This window comes from Marmota flaviventris, chromosome 1, assembly GCF_047511675.1.
Source record: "Marmota flaviventris isolate mMarFla1 chromosome 1, mMarFla1.hap1, whole genome shotgun sequence".
Classification (NCBI taxonomy): Eukaryota; Metazoa; Chordata; class Mammalia; order Rodentia; family Sciuridae; genus Marmota; species Marmota flaviventris.
This window is the reverse complement of record NC_092498.1, coordinates 157,189,428-157,209,651: the sequence shown is the minus strand read 5'-3', so window position 1 is coordinate 157,209,651 and position 20,224 is coordinate 157,189,428. Positions and strand designations below refer to the sequence as shown.

The 20,224-nt window shown below is 44.3% G+C and overlaps 1 protein-coding gene across 1 annotated transcript in view; it reads right to left on the bottom strand.

The window, feature by feature from the left end:
- Positions 1-20,224, bottom strand: part of Cltcl1 (clathrin heavy chain like 1) — a 100,996-nt gene that overhangs the window by 1,399 nt on the left and 79,373 nt on the right. Inside the window, exons 23-30 of the mRNA XM_027924307.2 lie at positions 16,817-16,981; positions 15,092-15,199; positions 13,109-13,276; positions 12,881-13,030; positions 8,673-8,804; positions 7,990-8,100; positions 7,582-7,752; positions 2,030-2,251 (exon numbers count right to left, since the gene is read on the bottom strand). Coding sequence (XP_027780108.1) covers positions 2,030-2,251; positions 7,582-7,752; positions 7,990-8,100; positions 8,673-8,804; positions 12,881-13,030; positions 13,109-13,276; positions 15,092-15,199; positions 16,817-16,981 — 1,227 coding nt within the window. The remainder of the gene's footprint in view (positions 1-2,029; positions 2,252-7,581; positions 7,753-7,989; positions 8,101-8,672; positions 8,805-12,880; positions 13,031-13,108; positions 13,277-15,091; positions 15,200-16,816; positions 16,982-20,224) is intronic.

The following is a 20,224-nucleotide window of genomic DNA, read 5'->3' as shown; positions in this document are numbered from 1 at the left end:
TGAAGTGCCATTACATGCTGCCCCTGTGCAGTAGTCATAGGCTGGGAACAGAATGAAGTGGTACAGAAGGGACTGTCAGAGGTGTGAGCACTGTTCTAATGGGGACAATAGCAACTGTGCATCTAGAATCCCCCAAACCAGGTGTGGAGTAAAAATGAAGATAATTTTTCCCCTATGAGCTTGGGTCTGGGAAGATCAGGCCAGGCGTCCTGATAACGCCTTCCTGCAGCAAACCAGGACCTAGATGAGGCATTATGGCCCATAGGCTGTCCTCTTTGCTGGCAGTTTGCAAAAATCTGAGCTGGGACTGTACCTACTTCCACCCAGACAGTATTTGGAGGGTTGCAGAGGGATAGCCTACAAGTTTCCTAGATGAGCTGGCAGGCCCCAACCTAGTTCTTCAGTCAAGAGGGGTTGTGGCCTTCTTTTTAAATTTTTTAACTATTTTTATTAGTTGTTGATGAATTTTAAAATTTTATTTATTTGTATGTGGTGCTGAGAATTGAACCCAGTGCTTCACACATGCTTGGCAAGCACTCTGCCACTGAGCCACAACCCCAGCCCAGTTGTGGTCTTCTTGTCTGGGTCCCTCACCATTATGGCACTGCCATGTTGCCTCTGTGGGACTGCAGCTCAGGCCAAGAACAAGCTCATGTCTATACCCCCACACGTCTGTTGAGGAGACCCCTTGTGGGACCCTCCTCTCTTTACCACAGCAGGCACCTTGTCTGGCAGAAACAGGGGCAGGCATCACAGTAGCCACTATCTCCTAGGTATAATGGTGGTATCTGGAAACCATGGACTAACACTGGGTTACCTATGTGGCCACAGTGCTGTCTGAGTTGACAGTGGCTGCCAAAACAAACACCATCATCCAAAATAGAAAACATGCTCCTGAAAATCCTTGGGGGACAGTCCCCTGTGGTGGGGAAACCAGGGACCCTTGTAAACTCAACCAATCTGTGTCCTCTGGCTGCTAAAGCCACATAGTCGGGGTTGCCATCCCTCACCCCTCAAAGATAATGAAGCCTCACCCAGGCAGGCTATCCAGATAGGACTAAGTTACATTCTCTGCAGTGAAATGATGGCCCTAAATGGCCTTTGGAGTGGCCCTCACCAAGGGCTGGACAATCCCGGAGGCTCTGTAGGCAGCCGGCAGCCTTGCAAATCCTTGCAGGTCAAAGCTAGCAGCACAGGCTATATCTTTCCAGCTTACACTAACCAAGGATCCCCATATTACCTTGTACCATGGCAAGAAATTTTAACAGGAGTGGCTTTGGGGTATCTACCTGGCTTGAAGCAGGTTTGGTGCATAGGTACAAGGGCAAGAAGGTGGTACTGAGAAACTTTCCACAGTTTTAGAAACAACTGGGAGAGACAACACAAGTCTCTAAACACAGGCTAAAGCTGGGTCCCAAACAGGCACTCCTAGGACTTGGTACTCAGAAAAAATTTCAAAATCAGACACTGACCTGAAGAGGTAGGTGAAGTCATCCCTGCACAGCTGTTGGAAGGAGTTAACATGTGGTAATATTCCTATCAAGTGCTCAGCATAAGGGGGTCATCACCAATGAGGTCACCAATAGCTGCATCCCCAGACTCCACTAGATGCTGAGAGGAGACAGCCTAGCCTATGTGCATCCCAATAAGCTGTGTGCTGAAGGGGAGCCAGTACTACCAGTTGGTGCCTCACTGATGAAGCCCAAGGTGAGTACACCTTCCTGCTCCCTAGCAGTGTACTTTGCTGTAGCTTCCCAGGCAAGGTCTGCAGAACAGCTTCTGGGAATAAGAAGTGCTTAGTTCTACCCAATGCTTCCCACAGTGATTTTCTAGAGCAGGGTGCTATTGGGAAAAAAAACTACTTGCACATAGAGGAAACAGACCATTCCCGAAGGCAGGCCAGGGCTAGGGGTGGGCAACTGGCCTCAAATGGGCCCACCACCAGGGCCAAATGGGCCCTATAGGCCCAGGGTCAGGTTACCACCAGGGATAGGCTATGCCAGGGAGGCACAGCATAGTCATTACTTACTTTGTTAAGGAACTCTCTCATCACCTGAATGAAGTAAGGCATAGCAAAATCCATGAGGTTGTGTCTCCAGGCCAGCTCGAGCACCACATCTGGGTGAAGCAGATCATAGCAGGTGAAGAGAGAGGCTGCAAAACACTCCCACTTTCCTTCCTCCAGGAACCACTGTAGCAACTTCTCCGCTAGCTCAGGATCACGTGACTCTGAGGCATGCTGCATGGCATCCTGCAGCCAAAAAAACCAACAACAACAACAAAAACAAACAAACAAACAAAAAAGGCACAGCTCAGGTTGTTCTGCATAGGTAGAAGCATTGAGCCTTTAGTCAACTGGGGTGGCAGATGCTGCTCTACAAGGTTCTTCTTTACAGTATAGAATGAGTGTGTACACAACTGAGATGTTCCCTGTGCCTGTTGCCCTTTGATAAGATGAAGGTGCTACCTCAAGGGACTCTAGAGAGGACCAAATGTGGTTTTCTCAAACCTTGCTGAATTGCCTGGAGGTGGCACACACAAGTAGGGCACCCTGGGAGACAGAGGTTCCACCTCAGGGCCAAAGACATAGGTGTAGAGGCAGTGTGCAGGGCTTCTCTAAGGGACCTGCAAGGGGAGGTAGTTGCTTAGACCTATAGCCATGCCTCCATCTGGAGCTCCAACTAATGTGGAACAGCTATAAGGGAATAGCTAGTATTCAAGAAATAGCAATCTGGTTGGGCACAGACACATACACCTGTAATCCCATATCATGAAACAAGTTTGAGGCCAGTCTGCACAATTTAGTGAGACCTTTTCTCAAAATAAAAAGGGCTGGGGGGGTCTGGGGATGTGGCTCAAGCGGTAGCGTGCTCGCCTGGTATGCATGCGGCCTGGGTTCGATCCTCAGCACCACATACAAACAAAGATGTTGTGTCTGCCGAAAACTAAAAAAGGGCTGGGGATGTAGTTCAGCCTGAGTGTCCCTGGGTTCAATCCCCAGTACCACACACATACATAGACACAAAGTGATTTGCTTTTTCCCTCAAAACCCCTAACTGCCATTTCTGTATTTGCAAATGTCTTTGTTTAAAACATTATGTACAAAAGGCCACACACATTATGACAAATTAGTAGGAAACTAGTGCTCTGGTTGCTTCTAGCTGTATGAGCTAGCTTTTCTCACTCCAGCCCAGCCCTTGTGACAGGTGTCACTACTCAGAAATGAAGTTACTTGCCCATGGTCACTCAACCTAATTTGTGGACTGTGCAATTTGATGACAATTTGTAGAGAGGATGGGAAGCAGAGTTGCTGTTCCTGCTTCATGTACCCACTATGGGCTCTAATATAAGCCTCTGAGTTACCTGGAAGACTCCTGAATATATTCTGTGAGCCAGCTCTAGGTAGTAGTCCTCTTTCCCTTCCTCCCAAACAAATTTTCTCCCACCTGCTTGCTGCTTAGTTCAGAGTCCTGCCACAGCCTCCACACTGTTACTAAAAGATCAGGACTTTTTTTTAAAACTCTTTTTAAAATATTTTGGACACAATATCTTTATTTATTTTTATGTGGTGCTGAGGATCGAACCCAGTGCCTCGTGTGTACAAGGCAAGTGCTCTGCCACTGAGCTACAGCCCCACCCCAGGACTTTTTTTTTTTCCTGGCCACAGTTAGCTAAGACTCAAAGTGAAAGCTCCAGGAAGCCTTCAGGCACATGTGTGAGGTCATCTGATGCCAACTTGGTCATAGCCATCAGTCTCCCTGAATGTCTCCTTCTGACTGGTCACTCTCAGGTGGCCTGTCTTCAACCCGCACCTAAAGTCACCTTTCTGTTTTCCCTGTTCTATAGGCCTTAGGCATTTTCAGACCCCTTGAACTCTAGACTGAGTTCCTCTAGGTGGCTTCCTAGAGGACTTAAAGGTCCAACATGGTCCAACAAAGCTGTCAGGCAGTACCTTGCTCCCGCTGCCTGAAACCAGCTGGGGGCTGAGAATAGACCTTCCTCTTCTCATTATCACCCCGAGCCTGCACCACTCTCAAGTAGCTCTTGATCCTTATCCTTGCTGCTGTCTATTTCTCCTTCCAGACTGCTGCTGGTGCTCGACTGACCTTGCCCTGACCCATGACTACAACTTCACTGCTGCAGACTCCAGTTCCTAACTCATAAGTATGTGGAGGGACCCTATTCCTCCTGCCCTCAGCCCTTATCTGCTTCTCATCTGACCCATCTAACACTGCACATTTCACAGTGGCCAAGCTGACTGCACCCCAATCCTCAAGGGTGCCACTGTTGATCATATTATTATCTAACTCTACCTCTGCCATTTGGAAATACTTTTTCCAGTTGCTCCCTGTCTGGGCATACTGTGATATGGATACTCTCTTCCAGGGGACTTTGGTTCTGCTCAAGAGAAGACTCTTCTAGCACAGCAGTGTTGACACTTGCAGGGGGGCCACTTGTGACTGGGGGCTGTTGAATATGATTTTTGGTCTCTATCTCCTATTAAAGCACTGTGTCCCCAGTTGTGACAAACAAATGCATCTTGGGTAATGTACCAACAAAAAATGTGGAAAAAAACAAAAACAAACAAACAAAAACAAATGCTCCTTGGAGAACAGAATCACAGGTCTTGGGAAGCATGCTTTCCACTTTCTACCTATGGTTTTGTCCTTTGGATTGTCTTCTTGGTTCATGTGGCTCTGAGGGGTGGCTTGCTAGAAAAGAAGGACCTCTGGCAGCACTTATACCACTGCTCACTCATCATTGTCCGGGAGGCAAGGAGGCTGCACATTTATGTGTGGCAGGCACCATGGGGACAGAACAGAGTAGGTGAGACAGGCTGGCCAGGATGTGTCTGAGTTCTGTTGTTGCTTTCCAGTAGCTAGCTCCTGGGTACCTTCTGTTTGTTTGTAGAGTTTCTGGAGGGGACCTATCAGCTCTCAGAAAGGATCTTGAGCACTATCACTAAGGGCTAGATGTCATAGCAAGTGGTTCTTCTTTTCTTTCTTTCTTTTTTTTTTTTTTTTTTTGGTACTAGGGCTTGGACTCAAGGGCACTTGACCACTGAGCCACAACCCCATCCCTATTTTGTATTTTATTTAGAGACAGGGTCCATTGAGTTGCTTTTGCTGAGGCAGTCTTTGAACTTGTGATCCTCCAGCCTCCTGAGCTGCTGGGATTAGAGGCGTGTGCCACCATATCCTGCTAAGTGCTCACTGTTTTGTTTCTTTTTTGTGGTGCTGGGGATCAAACCCAGGGTCTCATGCGCACTAAGACAAGTGCTTCTTCACCAAAGAAAAATGCAAATGGTCAACAAATACATAAAAAGATGTCCAACATCTCCAGCAATTAGAGAGATGCAAATTAAAACTAGGCTGAGATTTCATTTCAGAATGGTAACAATCAGAATGACAACAATAAATAAACAACAATATTGCAAATTGGTGCAATCACTCTGGAAAGCAGTATGGAGATTCTTCAGAAAACTTGGAATGGAATCTCCATTTGACCCAGTTATCTCATTCCTCGGTATATACCCAAAGGACTTAAGTTTAGCATATAGTGACGCAGCCACATCAATTGTTTATAGCAGCTCAATTCACAATAGCTAAGCTACAGAACCAACCTAGGTACACTTCAACAGATGAATGTATGAAGAATATTATTCAGTCATAAAAATAATGACTTTATAACTTTTGCTGGTAAATGGATGGATATTGAAGACTATCATGCTAAGTGAAATAAGCCAATTCCAAAAAAACAAAGGTCGAATGTTCTCTCTGATATGTGGATGCTAACAGAAAACAAGCAGGGGTTGGGGGAGAGAACAGAAGTTCAGTGGATTAGACAAAGGGAACAAAGGAAAGTTAGGGGGATAGAAATAGGAAAGACAATAGAATGAATCAGACATAACATCCCTATATTCATATATGAATACACCACAATGGAACTCCACATCATGTATAATCACAAGAATGGGACCCAAATTAGAATAAGTTATACGCCATGAATTCATGTCAGGATATACTCTACTGTCCTGTATATCTAAAAACAACAAATAAAATTTAAAAAAGAAAGTAAGTAAGGTCAGATTGTAAAATGAACATGAAACCAGAGAGAGGTGAGACAGAGGAAGCACCAGGGATAAAATAACTAGTAATGGAGGGCCTTAGAAGTCAAGGTAGTTTTAAATATATCTTTATAGTAGTGGAAAGCATTTGAAAGAAAATTATTATATTTTAGAAAGATCATTTTGACAGTCAGCAAGAAAAATGTTTTCTCAGAATATAAACCATGATCAATTGTAAAAGAACTATGGTGAGTCAAAATAGTTATTTTTTTTTAGTTGTTGATGGACCATTATCTTATTTATTTACTTACTTGTGGTGCTGAGAATTGAACCCAGTGTCTCATAACTGCTAGGCAAGCATTCTACCACTGAGCCACAACCCCAGCCCCAGTAGCTGGGTTTTTAAAAAAATTAGACATGAAACAGAACAGAGTATATTCTACAAAAGAGCATAAGAAGTCTTGTTTTGCTGGGCATGGTGGTATACACTTGCAATCCTAGCAGTTTGGGAGGATGAGGCAGGAGGATCGAAAGTTCAAAGCGAGCCTCAGCAACTTAGCAAGGCCCTAAGCAACTTAGTGAGACCCTGTCTCAAAATAAAAAATAAAAAGACTGGGGGTGTGGTTCGGTGTTTAAGCATTCCTGGAAAGCAGTATGGAGATCCCGCTGCCCCCCCCAAACAAAAACAAAAAAACAAGTGCTCTACCTCTGAGCTATATCCCTAGCCCAGGGCTAAATATCATGAAACAATCTAAAACACTGGAGATGACAATTTAGGATGAAGCTCAACATGATCCTGATATCAAGGATCACATGCCTTAATGGAGTCAGAGCTCAGGTGCCATGAAAACAAAAGCCTGGGCAAGTGGTGGATACTGTCTGAGCACACTGGGAAAATGCTAAGGAGCACCCAAGGACAACTCTGAGGAGTAAGATCCTTAGTCAAGCTTACCACCTGCTGGGTTGCTCCCAGGGTTTCCTGGCACACAGAACCCTTGGAAATAAGTTCATCTACACCACTCCACTTTGCCCTACTGGGGAGATGTTCAGGCCAACCAGAGGATGGCAATGCCTTCATGCCTGATTAGCAGGTACCTGGACTTAGAGTTTGAGAGAGGTCCTGAACCACCTCTCACTGGAAAAAACAAATGTTTTGAATTTAATTTTAATTTAGGTTTAATTTCTCAAATTTTGATAAGTAGATAACAACAACAACAACAACAAAAAAGAATCCTACCATAATATGTTTGGGCTGCTGGAAATGAATCAACTCCATAAGACTCTGCAAGAACCTTTAATCCAAATAATTTCTAAGAAGTTCTAGATTCTTCTTAATTCTCATCCCATGCTCTAAAACTGAGTTCCTTCACCACCGACAAGGATCTCCTGGTGAAGTTCAGGCCCCGGTCTCTGGGAGAGGTCTGAAGTGTGAACCCTTTAATCCCCAATCCATAAAGCATCAGTGAGGTGGCCAGGGCAAATGAGGGAGGGAACAGTTGTGTGCGGTGACCAACCTTATAGAGATGGTCCTTCTTGCAGAGTTCCACACTCTGGGCCCACCGATTGTTGCCCTTGTAAAGATAGGCTGCTATGCGTCTAAATTCGATCATCTGGTGCTTCTCTAGCCGTTGAGCCAGGCTGATGTTGTCAAAGTTGTCATAGGCATCGATAGATGCCCTCAAGCCCTAGGAAGACAGCTTTTTCATGAGAGAGGAGACACTGTGACACAGGCTACCTGCACAGTGAGCAGGCACCAGGAATTACTTTGTGGTGGTTGCTGCTACCATAGCCTGAGAAAGGTCCCTGCCCATGTATCCACTGGTGCCTGATGGGGGCCCCCACACCCTCAAACTGCTATGAGAACAGACTGGCAGGTACACGGAGAAGCCCACTGGCTCCTGAGCTGCTTCTTCCACACCAACCTGATAATCTTCCTCTTCAGTCAGCAGATGGTTGAGTGCTTCATTCACATTTTTGTTGTTGTGGTTCTGGACTGAACACAGGTAAGGCTTCACTAGGGGCAACTGGCCTGCCTGATAAGTTGGAGAAAATGGTTGAGACACTCAGCCACACTCATCACAGAGACCCTGGAAGGGGTTGCCTGGGACATACTAATGAAGTGGAAGTGGGTGTGGGCTCTGCAGAGCCAGAGAACACTTTCTTAACAACTAGGATCAACAGGTCCTACATACACAAAGAGATCATTGGGTTACTCAGTCAATACTATTTCATCTGTGGACACAGGTTTGGAATGCAAGCCTGTGTCTGAAACCTAAAGCAGTTTGATAAATGGAATTTTGAAACTGGTTGGGGATCAATTTCAAAACTTATTTACAAAGGTGCTACCCTTTAGACAGCCTAGGCAGAGCTAGCTCAATATAATTATTTAGCTAGCTCTGAATATTTATTTCTCATAATTTGTATAAGTGGCATGTTCCCTATTCTATTTCTCTCAAATTACTAGAGAAATTGTTGTTGTTATTGTTATTTCAGTACTGGGGATTGAACCCAGGGTCTCACATGTGCTAGACAGATGCTCTACCACTAAGCTACATCCCCAGCCCCAATACACTCTTCTCTGGACAATGGGATTTAGCCAACTCACCTTTGAAAAGAAACTGACTGTCCGGGTATGGTCCAGCCGGGGTGAAAGCACCAATAGCAGGTCATTAATGAGCAGAGGCTTATAGTCCAAATAGAACTGTAGGGCTTTATAATAGAGCTCAATGTTGGCAACCTGGGGAGGGGGACAGCCCAAGGTCATTCCCTGCCCTGCCTCCCAATATCCTGGTCCACTGGGCCGCCTTCTGTTTTTTAATCAAATGCCACTTGACTATTGAGGCCTGTCATGACACCCCTAGGACCGAACTGCCTCAGATCTACCAACTCCCATCTCTGCAGTACTATTCTATTTAGTACTTGTCATTAGATACTCTGCATTCCTGTTTCCTGCCTTACTCAAGCACCTATGCAATTACCTGACACAGGTCAACCAATACTTGTTAAGTGCATGAAAGAAGTATAATAAGATGAAATAAACTTAGACATAAAAAACAAGCAACAAGGGCTGGGGATGTGGCTCAAGTGGTAGCGCGCTTGCCTGGCATGCATGCGGCCCGGGTTTGATCCTCAGCACCACATACAAAGATGTTGTGTCCGCCGAAAACTTAAAAATAAATATTAAAATTCTCTCTCTCTCTAAAAAAAACAAACAAGCAACAAAATTCTTTTATTCAATCAGATGCCCTCAGCTCTTCCTGAGCTATAAGTAAGCCAGTAGCATGTCTTATTACATCTCCAGTACTTTTGAGCTGGATGGTGTGTCAATCAGACCTTGGGTGAGCCTTGGGAAGACCCTGCACCACCAGGAAGGCTTGTCTTTCCAGACTTCAAGGTCTGGCCAGGCTTCTGTGTCTCTTGGCTCTTTCCCACTGGTCACTTGCTACTCTCCTGCTGGCTGGCATCACTCAATGACTTGAGAACTACAGCAATGATGTCCATGGCCTGCCTACAGCTCTACTACTCAGAAAGCAAGGTAATTCTTATGCTCCACAAGGGTATGAGCCAAGCCAGCAAGATGAACATATCTGTGTGAGTGAAAAGGGATCTGAGGGTATACATGGGGTGTGACCAGAGCTATAGCTACACTGGGGGCAGGGTGAGCACTATGGAAGCCTCTAGAAATGCAGGGTTTAAGTGACTGAGCAGCTATGTGGGGCCTAGAGGGGAAGCCCCTTTATGTTTACTGACAACTTTAGCCTCTCTTTCTTTTCCTCCTCTGACCTTTCCCTCTTATGTTAGAGCACTCGCTGTCACCAGGCTCCAATGTTCCTAATACCAGCTTCATAGATGCAGAGCAGTGACCAAGCATTGTTGCAAAGCTTTTCCTGTGTACTGGCTGGCCCCCAACAGCTCTGGAACTTGTCATCCTTCCAGGCTGGCCCTTTCACTCAGAAGCACAGAGGCCAGATCAGAGGGGTCTCATCTAGTCATCTAATAAGCAGAAGGAGTGCCAGAGATGTCACAAATCCTGGACATCATCTCTACTGTGCCTTAGATCCCCAGTGGGATGGGGTACTATTTCTGTTTTGTAGAAAAGAAAACAAAGGCTTAGAAATTTTGTCATGAATTCTAGGGTGATTGGCTGGTGTGCTCTGGGGTCTTAATGACAGTATTCATTACTTGTAAGAAGCACCTAATGTATGCAGCATCTACTGTATACTGACCCCTTTATGGGGAGAAATACACTATGTTCATTTCATCAATGGGATAATTCAGGTCCACAACAATGATATTTCTTTTTTTTTGGGGGGGGGGTACCAGGGATTGAACTCAGGGGTACTTGACCAGTGAGCCACATTCCCAGTCCTATTTTATATTTTATTTAGAAACAGGGTGTCATGAGTTGCTAAGCACCTTGCCATTGCTGAGGCTGGCTTTGAACTTGTGATCTTCCTGTCTCTGCTTTCCAAAGCCACTGGGATTACAGGCTTGTGCCACTGTACCCAGCTTCTTCTTCTTCTTCTATTTTTTTTCTTTTAGTTGTAGATCAACACAATACATTTACTTATTTATTTTTTATGTGGTGCTGAGGATTGAAACCAGTGCCTCACATGTGCCAGGCAAGTGCTCTACCACTGAGCTACAACCACAGCCCCAACATTTCTTTTTTAAATTTAAAAAAAAAAAATATATATATATATATTTTAGTTGTCAAAGGATCTTTTATTTTATTAATTTATTTATATGCGGCACTGAGGATTGAACCAAGGGCCTCACTTAAGCCAGACAAGCACTCTACCATTGAACCACAACCCCCATTTCATTTTCTTTAAAAAAATTTTTTTAGTTGTAGATGAACATAATACCTTTATTTATTTTTATATGGTGCTAAGCATTGAACCCAGTGCCTCACACATGCTAGGCAAGTGCTCTACCACTGAGCTATAACAGTAATGACATTTCTGTTTCACAGTTAAGTTAGTGAATGGTGGAAACAGAATGCCAACCCTATATATGTCAACAAGTTCCCTACTTGGCCTGCCACTGCCTAGCCAGGTGCCACACGGACTCAACAGCATACCTTCTTCATATGCTCAGAATGAAGACTAAGTGTTACCCTTCTATTGGGTCCCTACACAGGTATGTATCCTTTTCCTCTAACTGGGGATGATGTCTCTGTATCTCTTGTCCTTTACATATGAGCTGATGTGACATGTCTCTTATACATCAGAGTATGGCAGAAGCTTTTGTGTATCATCACACAAAGAAAAGCCTTGACTGTCAGCCCTACAGGTGGCAGATGAGAGAGATTGCTTTCCTGCTTAATAGGCCTCATCTGTTCTACACTGTTATGTACACTAAGACACAGAAAGGACTGCCGCTTCAAGTCGTTTTTAAAATGCACCCTGGTATCTAAGAAGTTAAACTTTGTATAAGTACAAAGAATTGATTAGGTGTGGATTTTCCAGCATGTTGACATATCTACCTGGGATGGACCATAGCAATGGGTGACCTGCTTGTCCTCTACTAGAAACCTGCAGAATGTACTCAGGGTGAGATACCCTACCAGAGGTCGCCAACTTCATATGCTACCCTACCCTACATACAAGATAACATGGATATCCTCCTCCACCAAGAACCTAACATGTGGCTTGGTGTTTGACCTTGTTGATGATTCTTCCTTTAGACAGTTCCCAGGAGGCACAGAGACCTCACTTGGCAGCCATCTTGCCACCCATGCCCACCACAGATAGCTGCTTATTGAAAAGAAGGTGCATGAGAGAGGCAATAGCTGTGAGGGGCTGCTGTGCCATCCTGCTCCTTAATCCAAGAATGGCAAGACTAAGATGAAGTTAGGATGCTTCCTTTTGCTGACAGATAGTAGAGGGGAGAGGGTAGTGAGCCAATTATTTACTCCAAAACACTGGGGCAAAATGGAGATGCTCAGTGCAAAAGGCCTGGGGACTTGCTGGATATGGTGGTATGTGCCTGTAATCCCAGCTACTTGGGAGGCTGAGACAGGAGAATTGAAAGTTCAAGGCCATCCTGGATAATTGAGTAAGACCCCGCCTCAAGTTAAGAAAGAAAAGAAAAAAGTTTTTGGGGTTTCATGGGCTCAGTAGTAAAAGATGTGTGTGAGGCTCTGGATTCTATCCCCACTAAAATACTGTGTGTGCACACACATGACTGATGATGGTCAATTTCTTTCCTTTTATCCCCTTCTCCTAACTTGTGGGCAGAGCCAAGCAGAGAAAGAGAGGTCCTGAGGTTAGATCCACTCAGAAACCAGAAATGTGTAATAATAGCTTGTTTGATGCTAACACCCAAACATGATAACTCCTGACAGCTGTGATGGCTGGTAAGAGAAGTTCTGAGACCTTGTTTAGCTTAATGAGGTTGTAGGACCACCCTGGGATGGTCCCTCCACTAAGGGCATTTCCTGTGCCTCTAACAGGGCTGTCAGAAAAAAACATTAAAAAAAAAATAGAAAATGGAGGCTGACAAGGTGTGAAGCAGAGCCCTGAGTTGACAGAGCAGAAAAACGAGTAGATTAAGGTCTGCATACTGACTTGACCCTGTCTACAGCCCAGCTGGGTGGCCCTAGCCTGTAATCTGTCCTTCCTGAGCATCAGTTCCCTTCATGTAGATGGAATTACCACCATTCACCCAGATGATGGTGCAATGCACGTGTAACAAACACACATAGGTGGGGTGGGTTGGGGAGCATACTCTGGTGTCGACATACCCTCTCCCCACCAGAACAGGGCCTGGCAGAGGCAAGTAGTTGCCAGAGCTCTGTAACCCACTTACCTTGGCAATGAAGTCCTTGAACTGACCTTCTTTCCAAGATTCAGTGGGGTGACTCATCATGGTGAGAACAGCATTGTCATATTCCTCATACTTGTCATAGAGGAACACCAGCTCTGCCCAGAGGTGTGCTTGCTCTGCGGCCTTCAGCACCTGAATGGGGAGGGCATGGCAGGGATCAATTTGCACTACTCAAAGATGTGACCAGAACTATGGGAAGGACACAGGTACCTTTGGGATGTTGACACGGGACCAGAAGAGCTCCAGGTGCTCTGGCATCTTCTGAGGCTTGAATTTGGAGTACAAAATGGCCAGCTCAGTGAACATGCCCATGTGGGCCCTCTCCAGGCCCAGGGCTGCTTCTAGTAGGGACATGAGCTCCTCAAAGTATCCTCGATCCTGGCAGATCAATAGCCACACTTGGGTCAGAGGTATTACACACCTGCCTGCAGACACCCTCCATCCACAGTCCATACCAAAGTGTGGTCCATGCCAAATGTGATAACTGTGTGATCTCACGGAGGTACTAGTACAAACTACATCATTTTACTTAGCAACTGTCTGGGTCATATAACAATTACCAATCTTTAGATGCAGACCACCTCACTATAATTCTCAAGTTTAAGTTCAAATTAGGGTTACCATTTTAATGAAAAGAATTATGAAAAAAAACCAGAAATGGGGATAACAGGATCTGAGAATGATTCTTTGTAATCTCTCTACACAATGTACTTTTTGTGTGTGTGTGTGTGTGTGTGTGTGTGTGTGTGTTTGAGACAATGTCTCACTAAGTTGTCCAGCTTGGCTTCAAATTTGTGATCCTCCTGCCTCAGCCTTCCAAGTAGCTGGGTGGGATTACAGGTGTAATCCAGCACGTGTACTCCTGACTATAACAAGTCAACTCCACTCTCCATTCAGAAGAGCAACCCACTGTTCTCTCAGTCATGTGACTATGTCTTTAATTATGATGGCTATCCCTTTGCATTCAGCCCCAACTCCCTCTGCCATCCTCCCAGACAAGACCATCTATCAGTCTGGAGCATCTGGAGTACTGGAGAAACACCCCTTCATCCACACAACACATGTTGTCTCCCTGTACATCTATAACCACAGACCTGGAAAGGATTCATACTTGAGGCAACTCATACCTCTCCTCCACCCTAGGACACCCTCCATGACCACTCTCAAAGATATCCTTTCTTGATAGTGGCACCCATAGTTATACTCTATAGGCACCCTGCCTGTATCTCATCTAGCATCCACCAACTGCTACAGGCCCTACCGTTTGCACATCAAGGCCACTGCTCCAGCAACTTTCTCCTTTCTCTTCTGCATTAACTCTCCTTTACACAACTGTCCTCCAGCAAACATCCTGCTAATTGTCCTGTCCTAAAACATTCGTATTTTGAAACTTTGTCCCCTGCCAAATATCACCTCGCTTTCTACTCTCTTTTGCAGCAAAATCTATTCAAAAGACTTGTTCCTGTCTCTCCTGGCTCTTTCTAGCATCTCTAGTCAGGTCTGATCTTGTTCCTAGGATTCAAGGTGACCAGTGACCTCTCAGCTCAGCTTCCTAGTCTGTCTGTTCTCCTTGAGCTGGCCAGAGGCCCCTCCAGGCTACTTTTTACTCAGTAAGTGGGGAATGAGGCTCAAGTCCCAGGGAAGTTGTAATTGCTTGAACAAAGTCTGCCTTCACTATAACCACACCTGGTGTGACCGGACATCTCTAGGAACCCCACCAGTAGATCCAACTCAACAAGAGGATGGCGCCTACTAACCACTCGACAGCAGAGTTTATCTGCAATGTGAACACTGACTTGCCTGCCAAGGGTCACAAGGGTCACCTCTGCCTTGTGGTCCCCTTCTTGAATGTACCTGTCCCTCGGGCATCAGATAATCTCAACCCCTATGGGTTGCACATAGTGGCTGTGCCACAACCTGCCCAGTACTCCATGCCCAGTTTTCCATGGGGCATCCCATTGTGCAAGCCACTGTCTGGGCTTTAAAAAACCCCAGGACACAAAAGAAGAGAAAGGACATAAGAAATTTAGTGGGACATCAACCAGCGTGAGGCCCAGGTGGGCTAACAAGCCACTCTGAACTTCATATACTAAAAAAGGAACTGCACATTATTTAGAGTGTTAGGTATCACTCATCATCAGCATCCCTTGCAGGGATACTATGGCTAGAGTTGACTCATCAATGCTGCCTTACCTGGTAATAGTATATTAACTCCTCTAGCTCATCTGCATGAATGATGATGTGAAGGCTACACAGCTGTGCAAGGCGGAACTCCTGCCCATCCACACAGGCAAAGCATACCTAGGGGAAGGTCAGCGTGAGCATTTCTAAGACAAGACCTGGCACTACAACAGTTGCATGCAACTTGAAATGCAGAAATACTAGTGAAGGGTCTTTTTTAAGCAAATGGAAGATTCTGAACAATATTTCTATAAAATGACCTGAATGAGACTGGGAGGAAAAAAAATTACATCAACAATCTGTAGGCCAAGGGGTGTTCTGGACTATGGAAACAGAAGAGCTCATGGCGTTACTGCCCAAGTCCTGAGATGTAGAGATTTGTTTAGGTGACAGTTATGCTGGAATTTCAGGTATGTACGGCTCAAGAATAATTATTATCTGAGTGCTATCTGTAGGGAGTTGCTTGCTATAATAATTTAACTATAAAACTGTTCTATGCACTGTACTGTATGTATACTTTAGGATAACAAGAATTAAGTCAAGGATGCCCTTGTGCAGAGGGGCTCTTGAACTGTGCTGCTTCTTTTTATTATTGTAGTTGTGTATGAACAGAATGGCTTTATTTGTTTATTTTTATGCTGTGCTAAGGATCAAAAGCAGTGCCTCACATGTGCCATGCAAATCCTCTGCTACTGAGTTACAGCCCCAGCCTGAGCTCTGTTTCTTTAGAGGCTGAATAACTCTGTACTAAAACTAGAATGGGCTTGCTATGGTTTCCCTACTTCCCTTATCTTCTGAAGACAGCACATGTTCTCATGGTAGATAAAAAAGAACATGCAAATGTAATAATCATAGAACCCAATTGTTAACTTGAAATAATCTTTGGCCCATTATTTTCTAGTGTGATATATACACTTAGTACCCTACTAAATCTCTTATGCACCCAATGGAATTACATTGTACACTCTGATCAACAACACATTTCTCATGTTATTGGAAACATCTTTTCCCATGACTGGGGTTTGAACTCAGGGAAATGCTACCATTGAGCTTCACTCCCAGTCATTTATTTTATTTATTTTGAGACAGAGCCTTACTAAGCTGCCAAGGCTGACCTCAAACTTGCAAACTTCCTACCTTGGCTTCCAGAGTAGCTTGGATTACAGGCATGTACCACCACATTTAGTTCTGCTTATTCATTTTGAATAGCAAAATAGAGTCACAACATATATACTACTTAACCAAGGCCTTGATATTGGACATTGAAGTTGATTTTAATCTTTTATTAAGCAATGCTTCAGAGATTAACTGAAGTTTATCTCTTTCACATCTCTTTACAAAGTTTTGTATACTTAAAGATGATTCTGATATTAACAGCATCTCAAGACAACTTGCCCTACCAATTTGCCAAGAAAGACTAAGAATGTCACTACTAATGTGGTACCAAGAATTCAAAAAGTGTCATAATATACTCATAACACTGAAATGTCATACTATTAAGATGCCTTCTGGGGACTGATTGGTCTGAGATGGAGTTCTTCAGGGACTTTTGCTTCCCACCATAAATGCTAGCTTATGAATTTCTCTGAGCTGTCCCAGAGGACTGAAATTCTCTTTTGAACAGGAGGCAGTACCCAAACTCATCCTACTTGGTAGAACAGTGTGGAGTATAACAGGAAGGACAAGGAGAGAATGCTTGTCAGACTAACATTCTTCTGGAGACTTCCAACAGCTTACCTCTTTCCATGTCTCAGTGCTGTTGGCCTTGTGGCTGCTGTCCACTGCTGCCTGATACTCACCCAGGTGGACCAAAGTGGAAGCCAGGCGGGCAAAGTTAGAAATATTGTTATATAGCAGTTTGGCAGCCTCATACATCCCTTCCTCATAACAGCGGTCTCCAACCTGCAGATGATTGGGAACTTTACTAAGATGTTCTTATATGGAAAGATTTCCCCAGTTCCCTTACTCTCCCTGCCCCCATATTAGAAATTGAACCCAGGGCTTTGTGCATATTAAGCTACATCCTCAGACCCCCAGAATTGGTTTTTAAGTTCCTACATAAGGCAGAGTTATTTTTCTGTTTACTTCGGAGGTAAGTATCTTTCTTATCACCCAGAGCACCCAAAAGGTAAAAAAAAAAAATCCTCCTAGTCCCTATAAACCCTCCCTTTTCTCATGGGGCAGCCTCTGCCTGCGAGTTCCTATGTTACTATGCGTTCCAGCACCTCTCAGGCCCTGGATGTTACCTCCTACACCTGTACCCCACTGGCCTGGATTGAGGTATATTCCTTGCTGCTCCAGGTTCTTCCCTTCCTTGCTACTAAAAACTGCTGAGAAACTTGTGTCAGAATCACCCACTAGTCCTCATTCCTGCTGCCATTTATATATCCTCTTTGTTCCTTAATACATTCTTTGACTTCCTCTGCGCTGAGGACCTTGTCTTCCTCATGATAGCATCCCATCACTTCCATGGCCATTCCCTAACCCTTATACAGTCACCCTGTGAACTCCTGTCACAGGTTCACACACTCTGCCCAGAACTGACTCCTGTCCAGCACACTGTCCCAAGCACTTCAGATTCACCAGTCCAGTGACTCCACTAACTTCCCACTGTCCCTTCTGCCCTCCTTGACTGTGCCACCTTATGCTGGCAGCTTGTAGTCAAGTTTGTGGTTCTTGGCATTTACCCTCAACATTCTTAGTTGTTTTCCATTCTGTGTAGAGCCAACTTTTTTCACATTCTACACTTGGGAATACTGAGCTATACAGAGAGAGCTGAAGCTCAAAGTGTTGATGGGTCTCCCTTGCTCCCTTCCTTCCTTCATTTATTTATTAATTCATTTTTGTGGTACTGGAAATTGAACCCAGAGGTGCTCTACCATTAAGCTATATCCCCAGCCCTTTTTATTTCTGAGATAGGGACACTAAGTTGCTGAGGCTGACCTTAAATTCACAATTCTGATTATAGGCAAGTGCTACGGTGCCCAGCCTACAGGTCTCTTTGAATTCATGACCATGAAACTCAGACAAATTCATAATATTATAACTCTCCTTCCTTCCATGTCTTTTCTCTTGGTCAATCACTTCATATCTTCTCTTCTCAAACCTCCACAGTTCCTCAGTGGAGCCAGTTCCTGGCTTCCTATTTTCTGAAAAAACAGAAATCATCAGAAGAGCCCTGCTGCAGTACCATGCCTATGGCTATCCACCTCACATGCCACCACAACCTCATCTGCCATCACAACTAATGCACTTGACTCCTGACCTCTTCTGTTCCTCATCAGGGTCCCAAGGTCCCAGAAACCCGCATCAGTATCAACTTCTATAAAAAACAACTCCTGTGAGTTTAAGGAACCACCGTTCCTTCCCCTAACTTGAAAGAAAACAAATCCTACTCATTTGGCCTTACCTTTTTGGATGGCTGCCATTGTTTCTAACCTTCAGAACAACATTTTTCAGGAGAGCTGTCTACATGTCTACTCCCCTCAGTCTCTTGTCCCTGACTCTGTGACAGGGACATTGATCCCCCAGAAAATGGTCCTGTTCCTCTGGCCACTTTTCATTCTACTTCTCCCTGCTGCTAGGTTTTGAGGTGTCCTAACTTCTGCTGTGGCCCATTGCACCTCACACCATACCCCCACTGCCATGCTCTCCTACAGGCAGTGACTTTGAGTATTGTTTGTGTACTGCAGGTTGCCACATGTACATCTTTGGTCTGGACTTCTAATAAATCTAACTCTTCCAGCCAGCTATACAGATCCATGTGGCATCTAGTAGAGATCAGATTATTCAAGCCCTTACTTTCCCAAGGCAGTCTTTATACTGCTTGCCTCAGAAAGCACAAGCCCTTATGCTACCAAAACTTGGACTCACCCTTGCTTTATTCTTCTCACACCAAGTTGTTGGCAAATCCTGTCAACTCTTCCTCTGAGACATATCCAGAGGTGAAATATGCTTTGCCACTCACTTTGACCACACTCTGGGTGCTGTCACCATCAACTCCTGTTAGCATTCTATCTAGAGCAGATCGTGTGCCTCCTTTGCTTGAAATCTGTCACTCTCACCCAGAGGAAAGCCAGAGTCCCAACTTGCAGAGGCCAAAAAATGCTTCCCTACTGTGTCTGCTGTTTTGGCTCTAAGGCTCCAGTCACCCTGACCATCTTCATACTGCTACTGCACATACCCAAACACTCCATGAGAGATCCCTGAACTTACCCTCCTCTGTGCTCTAACCCCCCTTTCTCACCACCACAAAGGGATGATGACTCAGCCCCTACCAAGGGGACCTAACACTAGAATACCCATCCAGCTGCTCCACCTCATTTTTCCCTTTTATACTTATCATTTAATATGTAATAATGTATTTTTATACATTTATTTATTTATTTTTATGTGGTGCTGAGGATGGAACCCAGGGCCTCACATGTGCAAGCGCTCTACCACTGAGCCACAACTCCAGCCCTATAATAATGTCTTAATGGGAGCAGAAATTTGATTATTATTTTCATTGTTTCATTTACAGCTCTGTGCCCTGGCACAGAGCAAAAAGTCAAAACAGTATGTTGAATAAATATTTTCCTTTGTGCTTTCTTCTACTGCATACATGCTTAAAAACTCCCTTTTAATGCAAAGATTCAAATAAATATTTTTAAAATTTTTATCAAGGAACATACTTTTCCTTTTCAATATTTCATATGGATTGTTATTTTGGATATAGAATTATATGATGAACTTCAAATCCCTTTCAAAACATTAACCTAATTTTCAACAACTAGTTAGAATTTATTTTGAAATTTAAAGTCTACTTTTGTGTTATTTCAATGAACTATGTACAATCTTTCAAGAAAAGGACTATACCCAAAGGACCTAAAAATAGCATATTACAGGGACACAGCCACATCAATGTTTATAGCAGCACAATTCACAACAGCTAAACTGTGGAGCCAACCTAGATGTCCTTCACTGGATGAATGGATAAAAAAATGTGGCATTTATACACAATGGAATATTACTCAGCAATAAAAAAAGAATAAGATCATGACATTTGCAGGGAAATGGATGGCATTATAGAAGATTATGCTAAGTGAAGTTAGCCAATCCCCCCAAAAAACAAATGTGTAATGTCTTCTCTGATATAAGGGGGGT